This window comes from Crinia signifera, chromosome 2 (genome assembly GCF_055691185.1).
Source record: "Crinia signifera chromosome 2, ASM5569118v1, whole genome shotgun sequence".
In the NCBI taxonomy this organism is placed as follows: domain Eukaryota; kingdom Metazoa; phylum Chordata; class Amphibia; order Anura; family Myobatrachidae; genus Crinia; species Crinia signifera.
This window is the reverse complement of record NC_139218.1, coordinates 222,075,655-222,097,958: the sequence shown is the minus strand read 5'-3', so window position 1 is coordinate 222,097,958 and position 22,304 is coordinate 222,075,655. Positions and strand designations below refer to the sequence as shown.

At 44.5% G+C, this 22,304-nt stretch overlaps 1 protein-coding gene across 3 annotated transcripts in view; it reads left to right on the top strand.

Annotated features, from left to right (window-relative positions):
• Nucleotides 1-22,304, top strand: part of LOC146060517 (CYFIP-related Rac1 interactor A-like) — a 63,522-nt gene that overhangs the window by 11,712 nt on the left and 29,506 nt on the right. For 2 of the 3 annotated variants that reach the window (XM_083173794.1, XM_083173793.1), the window contains exons 2-3: nucleotides 12,327-12,392; nucleotides 15,381-15,461. In XM_083173794.1, the coding sequence (XP_083029920.1) occupies nucleotides 15,392-15,461 (70 nt within the window). In that variant the 5' untranslated portion in view covers nucleotides 12,327-12,392; nucleotides 15,381-15,391. Of the gene's footprint in view, nucleotides 1-12,326; nucleotides 12,393-15,380; nucleotides 15,471-22,304 lie in introns of all 3 variants that reach the window. The other variant, XM_083173792.1, reaches the window with a different exon arrangement.

Here is a 22,304-nt window from a genome sequence, read left to right as displayed (position 1 = left end):
CCTTTCATTAATATTTTTCCATGTAGCACACGCTCTCCCTGATCACCCCTCTTTTACTCACTCTCTTTTTCCCTGACCCCCTCTCTGTCTCTCACTTTTTCTCCCCCCACCCCCTAAGTAACATTGTAACGACAATGGTGTGTTGGGGGGAGGGGGCCCCTTTAAAATTTTGCTATGGGGCCCAAAGTGAACTAGTTACGCCTCTGCGTAGCTCTATTTCAAGCGCACTGACCCTGGTATTCTGCAGAATTTTCTGGCACAATCCAGAATTCATAGATCCTAGTTCATGCAGCAAAACCACGATGCTGCAAACACTGTGCTTGCCACTTGGTATGCAGTGAAATGAAATGCTTGTAAACTCCAAATATAACTTTTTTTTGTTTATGTACACTAAAAAGTTGTATTTTAGACTCTTCTATCCACAGAACATTCTTCCAGTAGTCTTTTGGCTTACTAATGGTCTTTAGCAATCTCTGGTAAACAACAGGCCTAATTCAGACGTGATTGCAGGACAAATTTGTTCTCAAAATGGGCAAAACCATGTGCATTGCAGGTGGAGAAGATGTAACATGTGCAGAGAGAGTTAGATTTGGGTGGGGGTGTACTTCTAACTGATATCTATATTGCAGTGTAAAAGTAAAGCAGCCATGCACATAAACAAATGAACTCACCCAAATCTTAACTTTCTCTGCACATGTAACATTTGCCCCACCTGCAGTGCACATGGTTTTGCCCATTTTGAGAACAAATTTGTCCTGCGGTCAGGTTTGAATTAGGTGCAATGTTCTTCAAGGAAAATAGGAAGGTTCTCCTTGCTATTCCATCATGACACTGTTCCTGTTCATTGTTTGGACGGGATGCACTGAAGGAAAAAATGCAGTAAAAACTCTGTTATCGGGGGACGTGACCATGAGGACGCGATGGCCACACTTTCCAACTGCACTGTTACCCTGCAGCTCTGCCACTGTCCTGCCCCTTTCCCATGCTTTCAGCAGCCCTGCCTCAAGAAATTTGGCAACCTTGGTTGGGAATAAAGCAAGAAAGAGCAAGTAAATTTGAACCTGGACGATCACGGGGGCGGGGCCACGGCGGTGAGGGTGTGAGGTGTGGAGGCTGGAGCTCCTCAGCAGCGTGTATCCGTGGCGGGAGCTTACCGTGGAGTGCTGCCGGAGACAACTCGCTGTCTGGGCGTGCGTGAGCTGACTTGTGGCGCTGACCTGTGGCGGGCGAAGTGTGGAGGCCGAGGTACGCGAGCCGGGCCGGCTGCGTCATTACCGGGGACAGCGCGTCACTGTTGGGCGCCTTGAAGTCTCTACCCGGAAGACGGAGGGGGAGACGCGGCGGCGCTAGAACGCGGCAGGCTGGGGGACAGGACGCAGCCGAGCAGAGCAGAGGATACCTGGAGGTGCTGAGGCGAGCCGAATGGCTGCAGTCCAGTGGGGGCAGCGCTGAATTAGAACATTCTCCTGGAAATCATCTGGACCGGGTGCAGTATAAGCTTACTGTTGTTGGGGGAAATGTCAGACAACTTGGAGTGTTCCTATATACGTGTTGGCCCTGCTGTTTGCACTCTCTAAGCTTTTTGAGGGCAGGCACTGCTCGTGATTGCATCTACCCTGGACAGACTAAAGCCAGTGAACAGCATACAATTCCCTGGTGGGGTGAGGGCCTGAGGTCTCAGGACTTTAATAAGTTGCAGCTCAGGAGAGTTTGGCCGTATAAGCAGGGCTCAGAAACCCCTTAGTTTGCAGCGTGTTGTTGAAAGCGTGACCATACCTCCCTCCCCCCCAACCTCTACAATGGGGAAGACAAACACTGCCGCAGCGGCAAAACTTGAAAAGTACGCACGCTCCCAAGCTAACACATCCCAGTCATCTTCAGTTACCCCATGTACAACTCCATCTAAAGAGAAATCGCCCCCCAGCGCTACAGAAGCAAGTTTCCAGCAGGTCCTCGAGGCCATTGCCAATAGCGAGTTGCGCCTCTCTGAAAAAATAACGAATGTCCAGTCAGATGTGATATCAATCAAAACAGAGATCACACTGTTGCATAATCGTGTGGAGCAAGTTGAGTCGAGGATATCGGCACTGGAGGACTCTAACAAACAATGGTCCTCCAAGGTGGATGGGCTAGTTACCCAGCTTGCCGAAGCCAGGTTTAAACTCCTGGATATTGAAGGAAGGCTCAGGAGGAACAACCTGCGGTTCGTAGGGTTCCCCGAGCATTCTGAAGGCACAGATGCACTTAAGTTTGTGGAAAACTGGCTACTGAATATCTTTGGGAAGGCAGCATTTTCAAATCAATTTGCAATTGAGAGAGCTCATAGGGTCCCGGCCAGGCCCCTTCCACCTGGGGCTCACCCGCGTACGCTGATAGTAAAATTCCTTAACTTTCAAGATAGGGACGTAATTTTGAGAATGGCTCGCACCAAAGGCCAATTGCTGCACGATGGCTCTAATATTGCGATATTCCCAGATTTTGCCTTAGAAACCCAGAAAGAGCGTGCCAAATTCTTGGACATTAAGAAACGCCTAAGACAGTGTAACATCAAATATTCTATGCTTTTTCCTGCGAAATTTAGGATTATACACAATGGAGAGACTTATTTTTTTTCTAAACCAGAAGAGGCGGCTAGGTGGTTGGACAGATGGGTCCCGGGTACTCGACAGATGGCTCCTTGATTAGATTTTTAAGACGTTAAAACTAAATAATATAGCTGCTGGGGTGCTCACCTCATATTGGTGGCCCTAAGTATCTCTTTCTAGAAAGCCCCACAAAACAAGAGTTTTTTCCCTTTTTTTTTTTTCTTTTTTTTTTCTTCGAGGGAAAGGGTGGTCGGATAAGTATGCCTTCAAGGGGAGGGTATGCAGGGAGGGATGGGGTGGGGAAGGGGGGTTGGATGGATGTGATTGTTTGGTATTTTATGTTATTTTGTGAAGAGGATCTGGAGACAAACCCGAGTGGCCTAGGTGGCAGAGGCGACAATGGAGATGAGTACATCAGGATGGTTGACCCTGGGTTAGTGGGGTTTGGTACCAAAAGTGGGTATAACATTTACATAAGGCGGGATGGTTAATATTTTGGTGTGGAACGTTAGGGGGATTAACGATAAGGTTAAACGTTCATTGGTATTGGAGCAAGTGAAGAAATCCAAGGCGGATGTAATTGGGCTGGTTGAAACCCACTTGGTGGGAAGTAAGCTACGCTCCATGGACAAAAGCTGGGTAGCCAAAAGCTACCACGCCCCATTTACGTCCTCTTCCCGTGGAGTTACGGTTCTTATTAGAAAAACCATTACCTTCAGTTGTAACAGGTTCAAGATCGACCCTGCAGGCCGTTATATATTCCTCGATTGTAGGATCAACGACCTGCAGATGCTGCTTTTTTTTGTGTATATACCCCCCCCCCCCTTTAATCTTGAGGTTCTTGTAAGGGCAGCAGAGTTTGCAGCAGGGGCGCCCCAGGTGGTGACCGTTTGTTTGGGGGACTTTAACAATGTCCTGGATAAAGCGGCAGATAGATGGAGTCCCGTCACAGGGACGCTACCAAGAAATAATAACAACTTCCTCCGCTTTGTCCAGGACATTGGATGGATTGATATATGGAGGGCTATGAATCCCTCGGGTACGCAATATTCATGTTATTCAGCCTCTCATCGTACATTCTCGAGGATTGACCTGGCATTGGTTTCGAAAAATACCTCAGCGCAGGTGGAAGGGGTCGAGTACAGGGCCAGGGGCGTCTCTGACCACTCCCCCCTGTTCCTTAAAATAGGTGAGGGTGGGGAAAGGGGCCGGGGATTCTGGAGACTAAATACTTGTTGGATACAGAATCTTAGGAAAGATGGGAAACTGTTGGACCAATGGGAAGAGTTCTGGGTCAACAATCAGGGGTCAGCACCTCCCCCTACGGTCTGGGACGCCTTTAAAGCGTGTATTAGGGGGTCTATTAAGAAAAGGATCAGTGAGATCCTAAAGGGAAGCAAGGCAAAAACTCTGTTGTTGGAGGAGAAATGCATAGACCTTGAAATTAAATATTTAAGGGAAGGTAGTGATCCAGCGAGGCAGGAGTGGTTGGGGGCTCAGACAGAATGGATGAGGGTCCTAAGGGAGCAGAATGACCGTCAACTTGCTAGCCGATTGAGAAATAGCTATCAATTCTCCGACAGACCAGGGAAATTTCTGGCCTATTTAGCACGTTCAGAGGTCCCTACCAATAGTATAGTCTGCATTAGAAAAGCGGACGGTACCCTCCTCAGTTCAACGCCACAGATAGGGCAGGAGGTATTGAACTATTTCGCCCAGCTTTATATGTCTCAGCTCCAATGTACCCAGCAGGAAATTGGGGAATATATTTCCAAGACAGAAATGCCCCATCTAGGCGATACAGAAAGGGAGGAATTGGAGGCTCCCCTGCGCTTGGAGGAAGTGAAAGCTGCGATTAAAGATCTCCAGGGTGGGAAAGCTCCGGGCTTAGACGGGCTTCCTGCTGAATTTTATAAAAGTTATATAGAAGAACTGTCCCCTTTATTATTAGACACCTTGACGGCCTGCTACGAGGCAAACAAACTACCACCTTCACTGTTAGAAGCTAGGATAACATTGATTCATAAGCAAGGGAAGGACCCCACAGCCATTGATTCTTATAGGCCCATTTCCCTGCTGGCGGTGGAAGCTAAGGTGCTGTCTAAGATCTTGGCGGCCAGATTGAACAAGCATATATTGAAGATTATAAATCCAGATCAATCAGGCTTTATGCCCGCTAAATCCACAAGCATTAATATACGTAGGCTCCAGAGTCATCTCCAACTCCCGCAGGCCATGGATGGGAACCCGGTGGTGGCCTCACTGGACGCATCGAAGGCCTTCGATGTAGTAGAGTGGCCGTACCTGTGGGAGGTGTTAAAGGCTTTCGGATGTGGACCCAGGTTTCTGAAGTGGTTGCAACTTATGTATGCTGAACCGCAGGCCCGGGTCTCGATTAATGGATGGACGTCAACCCCTTTTTCTCTGACCAGAGGGACAAGACAGGGCTGTCCTCTGTCACCAGTCTTGTTCGCGCTGGCTATCGAGCCCCTGGCCTGCGTTATAAGAGCTCAGTTTAGAAACCATGGTCTGCGAGTGGGGGACGAGAGAGAAATAATCTCATTATACGCTGATGATTTATTGATTTATCTGGCAGATTATATCCCAGATTTACCGCAAATCCTGGAAGTAATTAATGAATTTGGTGATTACTCCGGGATTCGTATCAATTGGAGCAAGTCGCATGTCCTCTCAGTCGCAGGGAACGGCACTCCTTCCACAGATTTGCCGGCTCCTCTCCAGTGGGTCGAATCATTTAAATACCTAGGTGTCTGGATCTCTAGGGATCCAAGGGATTTTATTGCCCTGAATATTGACCCTCTGGTGGATCAGCTGGCAAAAAAATGTAAAACCTGGAGCCGTCTCCCTTTGACAGTGGTAGGGCGTGTGAATTTACTAAAGATGGTTATGTTACCTAAAATTTTGTACATTATTCAGCATTCACCGATCTTACTCCCAAAGCCAATCTTCCGAAAGATTAGCAGTATTATGTTTTCATTTATCTGGAATAACACAAGGCATAAAGTCCAGTCTAAAGTATTAATGCGGAGTAGGGAGCAGGGAGGATTGGGCGCACCAGATATAAGGAGATATTATATTGCAGCGCAGTTAGCCCAAATGAAGGCGTGGGTAGTTCAGGACCAAGGGAGCAAGATGGTTAAGGCACTGGTAGAGGTATCTACACCCGGGGTGGATCCATTAATAAGATTATTACAGGGCTACACTCGAACAAAAGATCCTCCCTTGGTCGTACAAGTGATTAAGATATGGAAAGAGGCGGGGGGAAGCGAAGGAGAGAAGTGGTTAGACCCGGAATACCCCTTGGTAGATACTCGGAAAACCTTAGATAATCTGCAGCTGGCTGCAACATGGGGTCAATATACAATACGACATCTGAGCCAAGTATATGTCGACGGTGCACTGAAGTCCTTTGTGCAATTAAGGGAGGAGTTTGGGGTACCCCAAACACACTTCTTCCGGTACCTGCAATTGCGGAGCTTGCTGCAGGAACGATTCCATAACGTCCCACTAGTGTTTTCTGAAACCTCTATTAAAAAAGCAATTAGGAAGGGAGGTAGGGAAAGCTCCACCTCTAGGCTGTATGACCACTTGGGGCAGACCACTTCGGACAGTTATCTGGGTGCTTTGAGAGTGAAGTGGGAGATGGATTTGGGTCAGCTGGAAGATGAGGAGTGGCAAATGGCGGTCTCCTCAATTTTCAAAGTTACTAACGCTATCAGGGTCCAGCAAGTGTCCTTTTACGTATTGCACCGTGCGTATTTGACTACCTCTCGCTTGGTGAGGTTCAATGGTCTGTCCTCTACTTTATGTCCAAGGTGTAAAGTATTTGAAGGCACATTTGTCCATCTGATGTGGGAGTGCCAATTAGTCGCGGAGTTTTGGGGTAAAGTAGAGAATATAATAACTGAAACGGGGATTCCGGGTGAGGTAATTACTATAAAATGCTGCTTATTGAATGTGATAACTGATGGGAGAATCGGAACTTCTGATAGGGCGTATATCCAAGGGCTGATTGCAATAGCAAAAGTACAAGTTGCAAGAGCATGGATGGCTCCGCACGGCCCAGACATATATCAATGGATAGAAAGTGTTCATTTCTTAGTCGACCAAGAAAAGCACCTCTACCAGAAAAGAAATGCTCCTGCAAAGTATCACAAGATATGGGATAGATGGCTAGCTTCGAGATATTGGAAAAACAGGGGTTGCTAGGCCCTGGGGGGCCAGATGGGGGCGGGAGTAGGGACGAGTACAATATAAAAACGCACAAAGCTTAAACGTCACGTTTATGATCACTCTATGCAATTATATTTGTTATAAAAATTGTTTTCTCTTTTTTTTTTTTGAATATGATGTGATGCACTGCAATCGAGAATAGAGCACAAGGAACGAATATGTTTATATGAATATGTAGAGATTAAGCACTAAGAATAAGAGTATTTCACAAACAAGTATATGAAAATAACTAAAACACTTATCATGTTCAAGGCACTTTAAATAATGTAATGAGGGTGATTTCTCACTCCCCAAACAGAAGCTAGCAAGGTCACTTACCGCTCAAACATGGGTGAGCAATGGTCTTTTGGATAATAGATATAACAAGTAAACAAGTTCCATAAGCCTATGTTATTGCATCAATGTCGGTGTACTTTAGGTAAATATAACTAACTTTGGTAGAGGACGCAAAAACAATTCCCCCCTGTTCATAATTTATTACTCTCCACCAAATATTTATGCCAATTGCTACAACGCTGGATGTATTTTCAGCGAACATAACCATCTTTGGCGAAGGTTGTAAAGAACAAGTCTCCTCTGCCCCTAACTAACTATTTACTCATTTAATCAATTGATTATTCAACTATACCCTAGTCACATATGGAAAAGAGTAACAGAGCCCTCGATTTTTGTCTCCAGACCTCTAAAGTGAATATGTAGTATATTGTATGGTTTTTTCTTTAAATTTAAATGATGCCCATCCATCGAGAGTATGCTTATGATTGAATGGATCGGTTTTCTTGTACCTGGCTAAACGGAAATTTAATAAAGAGTATAATAAAAAAAAAAAAATTTGAACCTGGACAAACCATGTTGCACAGCAGGTGCAGGTGATTTCAAATGTGCAAACAGATTTATAGGGTTTTCAAATCGTGCCCAATTCTCGGTATTCAGTTAGCCGTAAATACCCGTGAGTCCCACAGTCTGGTCACATGCAGGATAAAAATCTATTCATTCTGCAATTTTTTGGCATGGGTAATAGGCTACTTAATTGTATAGTCTTTCCCTGCACCTCAGGGATTTTTTTTACCAGCAATTAGCTAATTGAATACCCCCTTAGATGTGTTGGATGTGTCCAAACCGAAATTGCAATGTGAAAATAAAGCTGGCCAACATTTGTGGGAGTGGCTTCCCTCCATTTCTTCAACCAGATGGCTTCCTACTTAGTTCTGATCCATGTACTGTAATGAGTCAGTCTGACATTATTAGACTGCTGGTAATGCTGCAGCTTGTGGGCCCTTTCAGTCTGGTGGGCCCCAGATCGGTAGTCTCCAGATCAGTGTACCGCAGCACTGCTGGTAGTTTTAAATCTGCTCTACTTTCCAGTAGTGCAACAACAAATCCAGGGTCTCCCACTGCTGGTATCCGGCTGTCCAGTGCTTTGTTTCTCCCCCTAAACACTGCTCGGGTTACCTGGCATCCCAGACAGCGGCAACACAACACAATTTCTCTACCAAGCCACAGTTGCTGGTACCCACAGCCTTGAAGCAAAAGCTTCAGAGAAATGATTGTTAGACAAGATTTGAATAATAGTGTATAACATTTGTAAGTAGTGAACAAAAGTATCTGGGAATGTGAACTGACCAAGTGTCAAACAAATTTGTCACATGTCATAATGTTAACTGAGTGGCTAATTTAGTACGACGTCATGTATCCACGGCGACGCCGTGAGTCACGAAGGAGACCCGTGTCACGTGATCTGTGAGAACAATAATAATGAGATGCTATAATGCAACATACATAGACATTGTAGCAATACATAGAATATAAAGAAGCATTTAAAATCCAAAACCACAATATATTAAACAGCATAATGCAAAAAGCGCTACATGGAAGTAGCTGCACAAATACAAATAATTTAAATGGAATATGTAGCAACTACTGATACATTAAAGATCATAAAAAGCAGCTTAAACCCAGATTTTCATTTAAGCCGCGGGGTGCCAGTGTATCCAGAATATAGATCCACCGACACTCTGCACGTAGCAGCATGAGCAATCTGTCACCTCCTCTGGGTAGGGGAGGTATATGATCAATAATTCTGTATCTCAATGAGGTCAGCGAATGCCTGGCCTCTACAAAGTGCTTGCTGACAGGGTGTTCCCCATGCCCAGCAGCCAGTTCAAGCTTGATGTTTGATCTGTGGGCAGTAGCCCTTTCTTTAAAGGCCCTGTCGGTTTTCCCGACATAGTGTCGGCCGCAGGGACAGCTTAAAAGGTATACTACATATTTGGTATGACAACTGACCCTATGTCTGATGTTAAATTTTCTGCCCGAATATGGGTGATTAAATTTATCGCCCGCTACCATGTAGCTGCAAGTGGTGCAGCCACAGCACCGAAAGCAGCCAGGCTTGGGGGTTCCAAAGAAAGTAGAAGCTTTAATCGAAGGGAAGCTGATGTTATTTCTGACAAGGTGGTCCTTTAGATTTTTGCCTCGCTTGTAAGCGCACATCACAGTTTTGTTGTGGAGGCTAGGAAGGGCTGGATCACTTTCCACTATTGGCCAGTATTTTTTAGTAATACGTTGTATGGATTGGCTCTTATTGTGGAAGGAATTGACCCAAATTAGTTTGTGGTCGACATTTTTGTTTTTCGAAGAAGCAACCAGTGCTTGTTCACGGGTGAGACTAAGTACCTTGGTTTTAGCCTTTAGTAGCTCTGTTTGGGCATAACCTCGCTGTCCAAATTTTTTAACCATTTCATTGAGAGCCCGCTCCTGATCCCCAGGGTCGCTTGTGATACGGCGTACCCTGAGCATCTGGGAAAACGGTAGACCCTTCTTTAATGGAACAGGGTGGTGGCTGGTGGCAAGGAGAGTGTTATTCCTATCTGTACTTTTAACATATAAAGATGTGCCAATCTGGTTGTCAGTAATTTTGATGGTGACATCTAAATAATGAATTTCATCCGGATCCATGTTGTAAGTAAATTTAACCGGGGACGAGGTCAGATTGTGTTGATCCAGGATGGCACTCAGTGCCTCTGCTCCACCCACCCACACGACCAGCAGGTCGTCTATGTAGCGGGTGTAGAGCAGTAGGCTGCCAACTGTTAAAGGATTGTTGATGAAAAGTTGTAAATCGATGGTATACATGAACGCATTAGCCAGCGATGGGGCCACTGAGGACCCCATCGCACAGCCCTGTTGCTGTAAAAAAAAATTTGCATTTGTTGCATAATGTGGCATCAAGGATGGTGTAATGTTTAGCATTACTGCCTCACAGTATTGAGGTCATCAGTACGATTCCCACCATGGCCCTAACTGCGGAGTTTGTATATTCTCCCCATGTTTGCATGGGTTTACTCTGGGTACTCCGGTTTCCTCCCACAATCCAAAAAATATACTGGTAGCTCAATTGACTTCCAATAAAATTAACCCTAGAATGTCTGTGTGTGCGTGTACATGTGGCAGGTAATATAGATTGCAAGCTCCACTGGGGCAGGGACTGATGTGAGTGTTCAACTACTACTCTGTAAAGCGCTGCGGAATATGTATGCGTTATATAAGAAACTGTTAATAAATAAATGTGGGTACTTGTGTACTATCACGGCGCCCATCGCATCGTAGACCATATCGCATGCGATGCAATATCACGCGATGTTCCACAATGTCATACAATTTTAAAATTGTATGGCATTGTATATGGCATACAATGCCATACAATGCGATGGGATGTGATTATAACTTGTATAAGCACCCTAATGGGTGCTTACAATGTTAAATGCACCCCCACGCCACCCCCCAAATATAAACGTGAACCCGAAGCGTGGTGAGCACAGCGGTACCGCGAGGGGCGGCGGTATGCGTCCTACGACCTTTTCATACACCCACTATCCATGTCGGCGTGGAGTTGATTTTATAAAGTGTGGCGAGCGCAGCGAGCCACCGAGCCCGAAGTGTGGCGAGCCCCGCGAGGGGACGCGCAGAACTTCACAGGTATACGCATCCCCTCGCGGGGCTCGCTGCGCTTTCCACGCTTCGGGCTTGGTGGCTCGCTGCGCTCGCCACACTTTATGAAATCAACTCCGCGCCGATGAGGATAGTGGGGGTATGAAAAGGTCGTAGGGCGCGTACCGCCGCCCCTCGCGGGCTTGCTGCGCTCGCCACTCTTCGGGTTCACGTTTATACTTGGGGGGTGGCGTGGGGTTCCATCTAACATTGTAAGCACCCATTAGGTTGCTTAAAAGCACCCGTTAGGGTGCTTATACAATTTAACATCGTATATGGGGCAAAATCGCATCGCATCGCATGCCATCGGGTTTATGGCATGCGATGCGATCAAAAATCGGGCGACTAATTATCGTGGGCGCCGTGCTAGTACACAAGTACCTAAATGTGTATTGGCAACCCTACAATGTGCCATAATGTGAACTAGGGCACTAATATGGTTCATAAAATAATCTAGGACACTACTATTGGGTCTAACATTAACTAAGGCAATACTCTGGTTCAGAGGTGTCTCTCTAGGAGCAATGGGGCAGAGGCCTACAAAGTTTAGGCTATACCACTAGAGCATATTCTTAATAGAAGGATAGGTATCTTGGGAGGATAAAGTACAGCATGATTGCTCTCAATTTCCCCTGATTTTTCCCCACAGTGTTACAATGTTAATGTCCTGCTATTTAAGTAGAATACACTGTACAAATGGCATTCATGCTTTCTTGTATGCGTAGTGTTTAAATGTAAATGATAATATACTAGTCGAAAGAAAGAAGTGAAAGTTGTGCATAAAAAAAACCATTAGTCCTAAATTGGGAACTTCCACTATAGTGTTACAGTTGTGTGACATACAGAGAAAAGTGCATACAGACAGGAAATTGCATCTATGAGCAGCAGCTAGATCCATCTATAGAACAATTGTGTTCTCTCGAGATCACTATTGAAGCCTGGAGCATTTAGAAGAATAGATAATGTAGTACGCCTTACACCCCTTTTACACTAAAGTCCCATGTCTGACCCAGGATTTGGAATACGGTACCAAACCGGAACAGAACCCTTTCACACCTCTGAGCCAGGTATTCTCGGGTTGGCATTGTTCACAATGCACTTGTGCGCCTTGGAGCTCTTGGGGATTGTATCAATTCCAAGCATCAGGAAATCCAATAAACTGTCCCGTTACATGGGTTCAACCCTACTCTCTACCTGGCTTGGATTTCCAGGTCAAGCTACCCAGGTCTTTCCTCAAGGAAACTTTACACTGATGGGGATATAAATGAGATTTGGTTGACCTGTATAGAAGTCAGGAGTATGATGCACAAAACTTAAAAAAAGTAGGATAGCTATACACTAGGGCTAGGCACTGATGAGAATGCTACAATAAATAAACTTCCATTGCTATATCTGTGAACAATAGAGTAGTCATATATATTTACACTGAAGAGGCACACAAAGTCCTGTGCTTTTTCCCGTTATCCATATTTACTGACTTTATGTCTCTTTTTGCAGCTTCGCGTGCTAATGAAGTGACTCCAGGTGACTGCTCTCCAGCTGCTGGTCATAGAGCTGTAATTGGTGAGAGTATTACCCATTCTTAGCATGTAAAATATCAATGGCAGGGCCCTTCCTACATATGGTTATCCATATAGCACTTTCCTTGCTTCCGTCTACTCTGCCACTGAGTGCTGAACTGACTTCCTCTCACTGTGACTCACCTCCACCCACCTGTCAAAAGAAAGGGAGTTACCCAACACTCACCCTTGTCAGATTCCTACTTAGTTTTTTTTAGTTTAAATTTACTATACCTTTAATTATGGTAATACATGAAAGGGGGAGGGTACGAGCACTAGACTATCATCTTGATATATATAATTATTGAAAGAAAAAAAACGACTACAGTATTTACATAAGTAAAGGTTATAAGTGGGCACTCTTGTATATCCAAAATGTAGCTTTTATTAATGAAATGACTTATAATGTTATACATACAAAAATATATGAATACACAAAATTAGCAAAATAGAGGATGTAAAACGCTATATCTGCTGCACAGTCAGGTTTGAATATATAACAATAATTATTTGAATCACTTATGTAAATACAGAGATTATTGTATTACTGAAAACAATCATTAAATAACTACATATCCTTTTGAGTTTATACAAAATAAAAGTGACCAATATTCTTAATTCACATTGTACTTTAAGTAAGTGTCGCAGATTAGTGAATAGATTAGTGAATACATAAATGAGTTGCCTCTCTGTTGCTAAACACATTTTGGAGGACAATTGATTGGACCATGAAGTGCAGGGGGATTGCTAAACACATTTATACATACATGTTATCATGTATGTACTATATTTACTGGATCTATCCCCTGGTGATCGCCAGCGCTGAGTACATCCGGCGTATTGCTGCACCTGGAAATCGGCATACCCATTATACACTGTTAAGCCTGCCCCCAGAAACTAATTGCCTAGTTTCACAGGAGTCCAGGGGGGCGGACTTAACAGTGTGTAATGGCTCATGCTGAAAAAAATGCTGTAAACATGTTGCTTACTGTAGTGTGTCCAGCTGAGGATATTGAATGGAGGGGCCCATCTTCCACTGACAGACAGCCACTTACTCTGTGCTGTGCGGGGTTAAAGGTTACTGTACCTGCTCCCAACTCCCCATTAGTGCTGATAACTCTAGCAACACTATGATCCCTGTCTGAAAGTGGCAATGTACAGTATGTTTGGGATATCTTCCCACAGATCAGTGTGCCTGCCGGGGCCTGGGTTCTGTCTTTTGTACATCCCTGTAGCTGGATCCTCTGGGAGGCACTGGGCACTGCTTGCTTTAAATCTGGATGGGCGCCATGTTTCAGGACACCTGTGCATGCTCAGTAGATTATGGAACAATGCCAGGGTCTACTATGCTGCAGAGAGGAGGCAGCCAGCATGAAACCTTCACACTGTGTCATTCTTCTGTTAAACTGCCTCATATTCTCCGGTGTGGCAACTTTGTCATCCTAGTGGTTCCAGTGCAATAAAGGTTGGATCCTCATTTGACCAGTATGGTGAATAGTTGCTCAGCCGTTCACAGAGCATTGAAAACTGATTGTGACTGATTGGCTATGGGTCATTGCAGTAAAGGCCTCCAGGGCTAAATAGCTGACAGTCTTATGGGGCCCATATATCTGCTGTGGAGCAGGGCAGTTCACTATTTTGCAGATTATTGGGGTAAAAAATCTGCAATACATGGGGTACAACAAAAAGTGATCAGAATGAGTACTTTAGGTTGTCCAACATGTTGTTGTATTTCATTGACCACATCAGGGATATAGATTGCTAGTGTATGGTAATGATCAGATAATTTGTAGAATGATACTAGCATTTTACTATTAAAATAGCCACGTTTATGATTTGTAGATCCAATCTTTAGATAAGCAAAGTTTGCAAATCACTGAAACCTATCTGCAATATATGGGCACATATTAGTGGATTGAGCAATCATTACACCAGGAGAAAATGCAGCATCAATGAATCATATTTTAGAGATTGCAGAAGTATGGCCCCAATTAGTTAATTCTTGCCATCAGCTACAAACTCCATATTTAATGGAAATCAGTCTATGTAAACACAGCATTCATCACCCAGTACGTCCTTTTCATCCTTACATCCAAATATATACAGTAATACAGGGCAGTTCTTAGAGTGCTCGGCAGTGTAATACATGCATCCTAAAATTAGAAAATGAAAACTTCATTTGGGTACACACTGATCATTACAATGTTGCCGGTTCCAACAGCAGTACAATAGGAGACCTTACCATACTGCAGCCCCCACTCACCCCAATCGAATTCTCTCTGCACAAGTTACATCTTCCCCCCATGCAGTGCACATGGTTTTGTCCATCTAAGAAGGATTTTGTCAGAAAGAGTGAACTAGAATAAGGCCCACAATTCCTGATCCTAAGGACGAGGCTGCAGTAGGCACATGGATAGGTTGGTCATGTAATCAGAGTGGTATCTACCATACAGAAATCTCTTCACACTGTGTACATCTCACTTTGCACAGACATGACTCACAAAACTTAATCTCCAGCATGAACATTCACTTCTCCTTATTTCTAATCTCAACTCTTCTATATTTTCTGATCCTGAGTATTGTGTAATGCAAAGTTACTGTATTAGAGAAGATCCAAGCAGTGCTAGAAGCAGTCACCCCTCCTCGGTAAGGTACAAGCAGCCACACAATGGTTTAGAGTACTGATCACAGAGAGCTTCACACAGGAAGTGAGGAAAATACAAACTGACTCTCAGCTTCCTCCTTCATCTCAGAATTAGACAAAAACAGAAGTGGTATCACCAAAAGCTGCATTTCCTTATAGAATGTAAGCAAGAATCCTTCACTTAAGACTGGGGTATATGCGCAGCTACCGTACATTTTATTCTATGAGTTTATGGGGCGGGCAGACGTCCAGGCATGTTGCACGCACATTAGGGTGAGGATGCACAGAACTGTATGTATATATTGTGTATGATTGGTCACTTAACCTGTCTATCCTTATCTTTCTTAGGTCCACGGGTCATGGGAAATCTCATTAAGGTTTTGGGCAAAGACTTAGAAAATTGTCCACATTTTTTCCTGGATTTTGAAAGTAAGTCGGGTATGCATCTAGTTACTGGTGTGATAAAAATCTGTTACATTTTTAGATAGAACAAGGCTGCAGCGTGTGTGGCAGATATAATGTATATATCAAGATGATTGCAAAGAGTAAGAGTTTGGTGATTGTATGTCACACTGGGGTGACAGTAATAAGGCATACACACAGGGCGATTTTTAACCTGTTTTCTAAGTGATCTGATTGGATCGCTTAGGAATTAAGCACGGATCGCTCCGTCGTCTGACTAGATCTTGACTACATGTAGACAAGATCTAGTCAAATCGCTAGTGTTCTTATCAGAGAACACTGGTTAGCACAGGTCACCCATACACACATCGCTACATGTGCATGGGTGATCTACCAAGCCCTGTGTGCTGAGCGATCTGACTATACTAGATCTCTCAGCACACCAATCTCATATACATCACCCCATATGTATGAGTCTTAAGAGTAAAGGGTGAAAGTGCAGTGTGTGTGGTGTGTCTAATATGGCTATGTGAGTTGGGCATTTAGGCAGCATGGTTTATGAAAGTTTGTATAGGATATGAAATGAGAACTATTTCAGATATCATATCAGACATCTGAATAAGTAGGCACACCCCTGTGTGAGGGACAGTCCTGCAGAGACAGTGCAAGACACAGACAGTAAGAATAGGAAGCATGAGTGCAATGGTCACACAGGATGAAAGGGATTCTGTCCAATAGGAAGAGGGAGTTGCACAATAATAAGTCATCGTTGCATTCATGCTGGAGTTCTTATTATTTTTAGCCTGGGATCTATTGTTGACTTTTTAATTTTAGATTCCATTACAGTCACTGCTCTAAGCTAAAATATATAATTTGGAGTTTTATCTTTAGAGCAGTGGTTCCCAATCTGTGTGGTGGGGGAGCAGGAGGGCCTTAGGTTGGTGGTCCATGACCGATTCAAATTTTATACTGTATGGTCAATGTAACAGGTTAAAAAATATATAGAGAAAAAAGTGTCCCTCATCACATATCTGAACCTTATGCTGGGTACACACCAAAACGATTTGGCTTCAGTCCCGTCAATTTCAAAGCAATTTTACATTTGTATGTAAATTGGGCATGTTTTTGCGTGTTTTAGATCAGAATCTGATCTGATGCGCTTCCCCGCTGGTCGTTTGGTCATTTTGGAGATCCTACCTGCTGCAGTCAGGATTTGTAAACGATCCCTTCAACTAGGTACAGATTGTGATTGGATCGTATGAAGATTCTGTGCAGATTGTGTGCTTCAACAGATCGTGTGACCATCGTACAATCTGCTCCTGATCATGATCGTTCTGGTGTGTAGCATAAGGATAACACAAAAACAATTGACTTAATTTAATGTTTTGGGAAATTACTCATTTAGAAACTTTTGTTCTAGGGGTGCCATGAAAACAATTCTGATACTCTAGGGTGACTTCATTCAAAATTGTTTGGGAACCAATGGTTTAGAGCAATGTCTGTTAGGAAATATGGGTACTTATATGTTAGTTGGGCGCCCACTAAGCTATTTGCTTAGTTTTCCACACACGCTCGCCACGCTTCGGGCTGGGTGGCTCGCTGCGCTCGCCACACTATATAAAATCGACTCCATGCAGACATGGATAGTGGGGGTATGAGTGTAGTAACTATAGTGGGCGCCCAACTAACATATAAGTACCGAAATATGTATATTATAATATCACTATTAGTAATGTACAAAACCCTAGGAAAGAGAAAGATGAAAATGTGTTTGGAACCAAGAGTTAGCTGAAGACTGATATACTGTAGGGGCCAGGTGGATTGGCACTGGGCACTGGAATACTCACTTGTTCCGCTACACATTGCACAATGATTCATTTGCTATGGCTTTAATGTTTGCTTGGATTTGACTTCAAAAGGTTCTGATGATATAAATGTGATCAATGCAAATAATCTACAAAACTAATGATGTACAAAGATTATGGGGCTGATTCTGCCTGCTGCATCTGTTGCTATAGCCATATATCAGCCCTTCCCCTGGTGTATAAGTGTGCATCTGAATGTATATGGTGATAATAATGTTATATGAGGGTACTAAAAAATGCTTTGTGTGAGCTTGGAATGGGTATTACATACCCCCCAACAGTACCAATTACCGCGGGAATGTCCCAGTTTTCGGGGACATTACCGCGGCGAGAGGGGGGCTGTTGGGAGTCCCCCTGAGCAGCGGGAATAAACGCTGTGCGCAAGTATAGGCCACGCCCCGAAATTCTCATTCCCTCCTTTGTCTCCCTACAAGTTGAGAGGTATGGTATTACTAAGTTGTAAATTTGGTATGTATAGTAAATTGGGTGGGGGGCTAATGTATTGCAGTCGGGATTTATTAGCTGAAATTTCAATACTGTTAATTAGATATTGGGACTGGTTGGTATAACTAGGCCTGATTATTGAATGGGAAGGCTACAATATAATGTAGGTGCTGGGGAGAGGGAACAGGTGTATTTATCAAACTGAAATGCTATTAACTACATTTGGGACTAGGCATTTCCCCCATCACAAATATGACTGCCCCTTCTGGCAACCTGCTGCCATTTGGAAAGCGCAGCGATGCCCTACAAGATGGGGGTGGGGTGCCAGTGACTGTTACCTCTCACCCAGATCACTAAAATGTCGGTGAGTGCTCTGAGCCTGTATTGTAGAACAAATAGTAAATTGATTTTAACCTCAGTCTGTCCCACCATCTGCGCTCCCCAGTCCCATCACCTCTGTCCGCTATGACTGCTGCTCTGTTCCACCACCACCACCTGCTTTGCTCCCTTCCTCTTCCCCATCATGACCCACCCGTTTCCTATGGGGCAATATGTGTGTGTGTGGCTATAAGCCGGCGTATAGTGGCTATTGGCCAGTGTGTGTTGTTCTGGGGGCTGCTTATTTTGTCAGTCCTGGGCCCCATCATTTCTGATGGCAGTACTGCAGGCTGGCTATCCCAGAGAACGTAGTGGTTCTGCAGCTTCTCTTCTCCTACTATGAACCCACCCAAAGACTCTTGTGAAACTAGCCAATGGGAGTCTGGAGGCGGGCTTATAGTGCAAGGAGAAGAGAAGCCAAATACTGAGTGCCAGGTGTAGCCCCGAGGGTTATGATACGCACAGTGCTGTAATCCAGATTACCAGGCGGCACATCTATTGCATACAGCATAACATGTATGTTTATATGTCCTAACTCCCCTCATGCACTGTGTGGTCGGTGCTGCAGCCGCCACTGAATATGACTGGTTAGACGGGTAATCCCATAACATTTTGAATGCCTGTCCACAGCTTTAGCTCTGCTCTGGGTCACTGCTTAATTGTAATGATGTACATGCAAACATAATTACATTTATTGACAAAAACAAGAAATGATAATATTACCTAAAGTGAACACATCATATTTTTTTTAAATCTGGATACCGCACTCCTCTCCTCTGTATACCATACAGTTATTTTCTTCTCTTTAATGGTTTAGGATATGTTGCTTTTGGCACCATTTGGAAGTATGAATTCCCTGGAGGATATAGGATACAGAATAGGCTATATTTAAGCACCCACCATCTTTCAAAACTCATGCAGTTCCTATTCCCTGCCTGGGGTGTTGCTGTCTGCTGTGGTGTTTCTAGCACACGTCTGGTTTGCATCTCAGTGCTGATATACAGACTACACTGTGCTAGAAGCACTACAGTAGACAGCGATACCCCAGGCATGGAAGAGGAACGGCATGGGTTTTGAAAGATGGCGGGTGCTAGAATGAACGCTATTATTATTATTATTATAATTTTATTTATAAGGCGCCACAAGTGTTTCGCAGCGCCGTACAAAGGAACAATAAAGGGAGACAAAGCTTGGCATAACATTGAATAAATAACAAAAATACAGTACAAATAAAAAGCGCCACAGTTCAATACACATTACAGCTTGGATATAAGTAGTGAGGACTCAAATAACATACAACTAGAGGCTTGATGCCAATGATGGAGATGAGTATGCGGACGAAGATGGTCACTGTGTGTTTGAGTATAGGAGAGCTGTGAGTGAAATGTGAAGAGAAGAGGGCTTTGACAACAGGAGGGAAGAGGGCCCTACTCGGAGGAGCTTACAATCTAGTAGGAAGGGGAGACAGACAGATTACAAGAGGTGCAAGCAAGTGGGTGGTGGTTAGATAGCAGGATGTAAAAAGGTAAGGGGTCGGAGAACCAGCTGGTTTATGCAGTGGAAGGGTACGCTTTGATGAATAGGTGAGTTTTCAGTGCCCGTTAGAAGCTTTGCAAGGTCGGGGAGATTCTAATGGAGCGAGGGAGTGCGTTCCACTGAAGGGGTGCAGCACGGGCAAAGTCCTGTACTCTAGCATGGGAAGCAGTGATTAGGGTGGAGGAGAGACGACAGTCGTCAGCCGACCGTAGAGGGCGGGAGGGTTTATGAATGGAGATGAGGTTAGAGATATATGGAGCAATGGAATTAGAGATGGCCCTGTATGTGAGTGTGAGGTGTTTGAAGAGGATTCTGTAGGGGAATGGGAGCCAGTGCAGATTTTGTTGAAGGGGAGTGGCAGAATTAGAGCGGCGGGAGAGGAAGATAAGCCTGGCTGCAGCATTGAGGACAGATTGGAGAGGAGCCAGTTGGGATTGAGCGAGGCCGGTGAGGAGAACATTGCAGTAGTCGAGCCGTGAGATGACCAATGAGTGCATGATCAGCTTAGTTGCACTCTGTGAGAGAAAGGGCCTGATGCGAGCAATGTTGCGTAACTGGAACCGGCAAGAATGGGCCAGGGCTTGGATGTGGGGTGCAAAGGAGAGGGAGGAGTCAAGAGTGACACCCAGGCAGCGGAGTTGGGGAACGGGGGAGATGATGGTGTTGTTAACAGTGATAGAGATATTAGTAGGGGGCATAGCTCTGGGTGGGGGAAAGATAATGAGTTCGGTTTTGTCCATATTCAGCTTCAGAAATCGCTCAGACATCCAGGTGGAGATGGCAGAGAGGCAGTTGAAACTTGAGAGAAAACAGTGGGGGACAGATCAGGAGAGGAATGGTAGATTTGGGTGTCATCCGCATAGAGGTGATATTGGAAGCCAAAGGAGTTAATGAGTGCACCCAGAGAGGAGGTGTACAGAGAGAACAGAAGGGGGCCAAGGATGGAACCCTGAGGGACCCCGACAGGAAGGACAGAAGGTGGTGAGGTAGAGCCAGAGGCAGAGACTGAGAAGGAACGGTTGAAGAGGTAAGAGGAAAACCAGTTGAAGACTGTGCCAGAGAGGCCAATGTTTTGGAGTGTGTGGAGGAGGAGAGGGTGATCCACAGTGTCAAAGATTGAGAAGATGATGTACTGGAAGCATGGAGAGCCTACAAGTTAGACAGAAGCAGTGTGTGACAGCATTTAGTGCAGTATGGAGATCAGTGTCCAGGTTGTTCAGAGTAGTGATATAGAATGAGGTTAGAGTGGTCTAGAATGAGTAGTGAGAAGGTGATGTACTGGAAGCGTGGAGAGCCTACAGGAAGTATAGGTAATGTATAAGGGAGACAGAAGCAGTGTGTGACAGCACTTAATTCAGTGTGGAGATCAGTGTCCAGGTTGTTCAGACTGTAGGTGATGTTGAGTCAGGTAAATATAGTTATAATATAGTTATAATATAGTTTGCAGAATGCAGACTACGCACAACTGTGGGCCTTGTGTAGGTCCAACATATGAAAAATATTTTCTGTTTTGTGGGTTCACTTATTTGAATGCAATTCAATAATTTATACTGGCATTCCCTTTTTTAGCTGCTAACTGCAGAGCCAAAGGAAATTGCTACAAATGTTTTACGCATCATCAGAGTTGGTGCTGATCAGGCACTTTGCTCACCTATGAAAAATGTATATGCGCAAGTGCATTTTTAGGAACATTTACAACAATACAAAAACATATTCAAATATGGAGTAATGACACACATATTAAAACATTTGCGTGCACTCTCATGATTTTAATAGAACATAAAGGAGCCACAACTACAGTATATAGTTATACTGTAGTAAAATTATAATTAATGAAGCCAAATAAAAGCAGAGATTTTCCAGAGGCAGAACTGAACATGAGAATGTAGGCTTGCACCTATGTTTGTGTGAGGTAGTTATGTATGTAGCTGCACCTTTGCAAACACATCGCTCTGTGGTCCCAATTCAAAACCATTTGCTGGCTGTTCGCAAGGTGATTTACATGGGGCATAATGCCCGCATTTTCTGGGAGTGTCTCAAAAACGGCAGGTGTTCCTTGGTTTTTGGGAGGGAGGGCCGCTAATGTCAGCAGCGGCCTCTTTCTCCCTGCGGTATTCGCAATGCCGGGTGAGTTTACACTACGAGCAGGGGAAAAGTCATTAGATGGTGATTAATTTCCAACCCCCCTGTGTGCACAGCTGCAAATGCACTCACAGCTGTGCACTGGGGTGGAGGTAGGGAGCGTGGCGGTGTTTACCTGCTCGCTGTATACCAAATACGCACAGCCCAGCAAGTAGGTCTGATTCAGGCCCTGTTTTCAGTTAAAAAAGGAGCACCACTGGGCTTTTCACACACAAAACATTAGTGTAGACCAGGGGTTCCCAAACTTGGTGGTCAAGAACCCCCAGCAGTGCATGGTTTAGAGGTCTACTCACAGAATCACAAGTGAAGTAATTAGCTCCACCTGTGGATCTTTTAAAATGTGTCAGTTAGTAATGCGTGACCTGAAAAATGTGAACTGTGTGGGGTGTAATCACTGCACATGCATAGGCGTTTCTATGATGAGTGCATACCTCCCAACATGACCCTCTCCAGGATGGACACAATGCTCTGTTTCTGGACTTCCCTCTTAATGTATAATTACCAG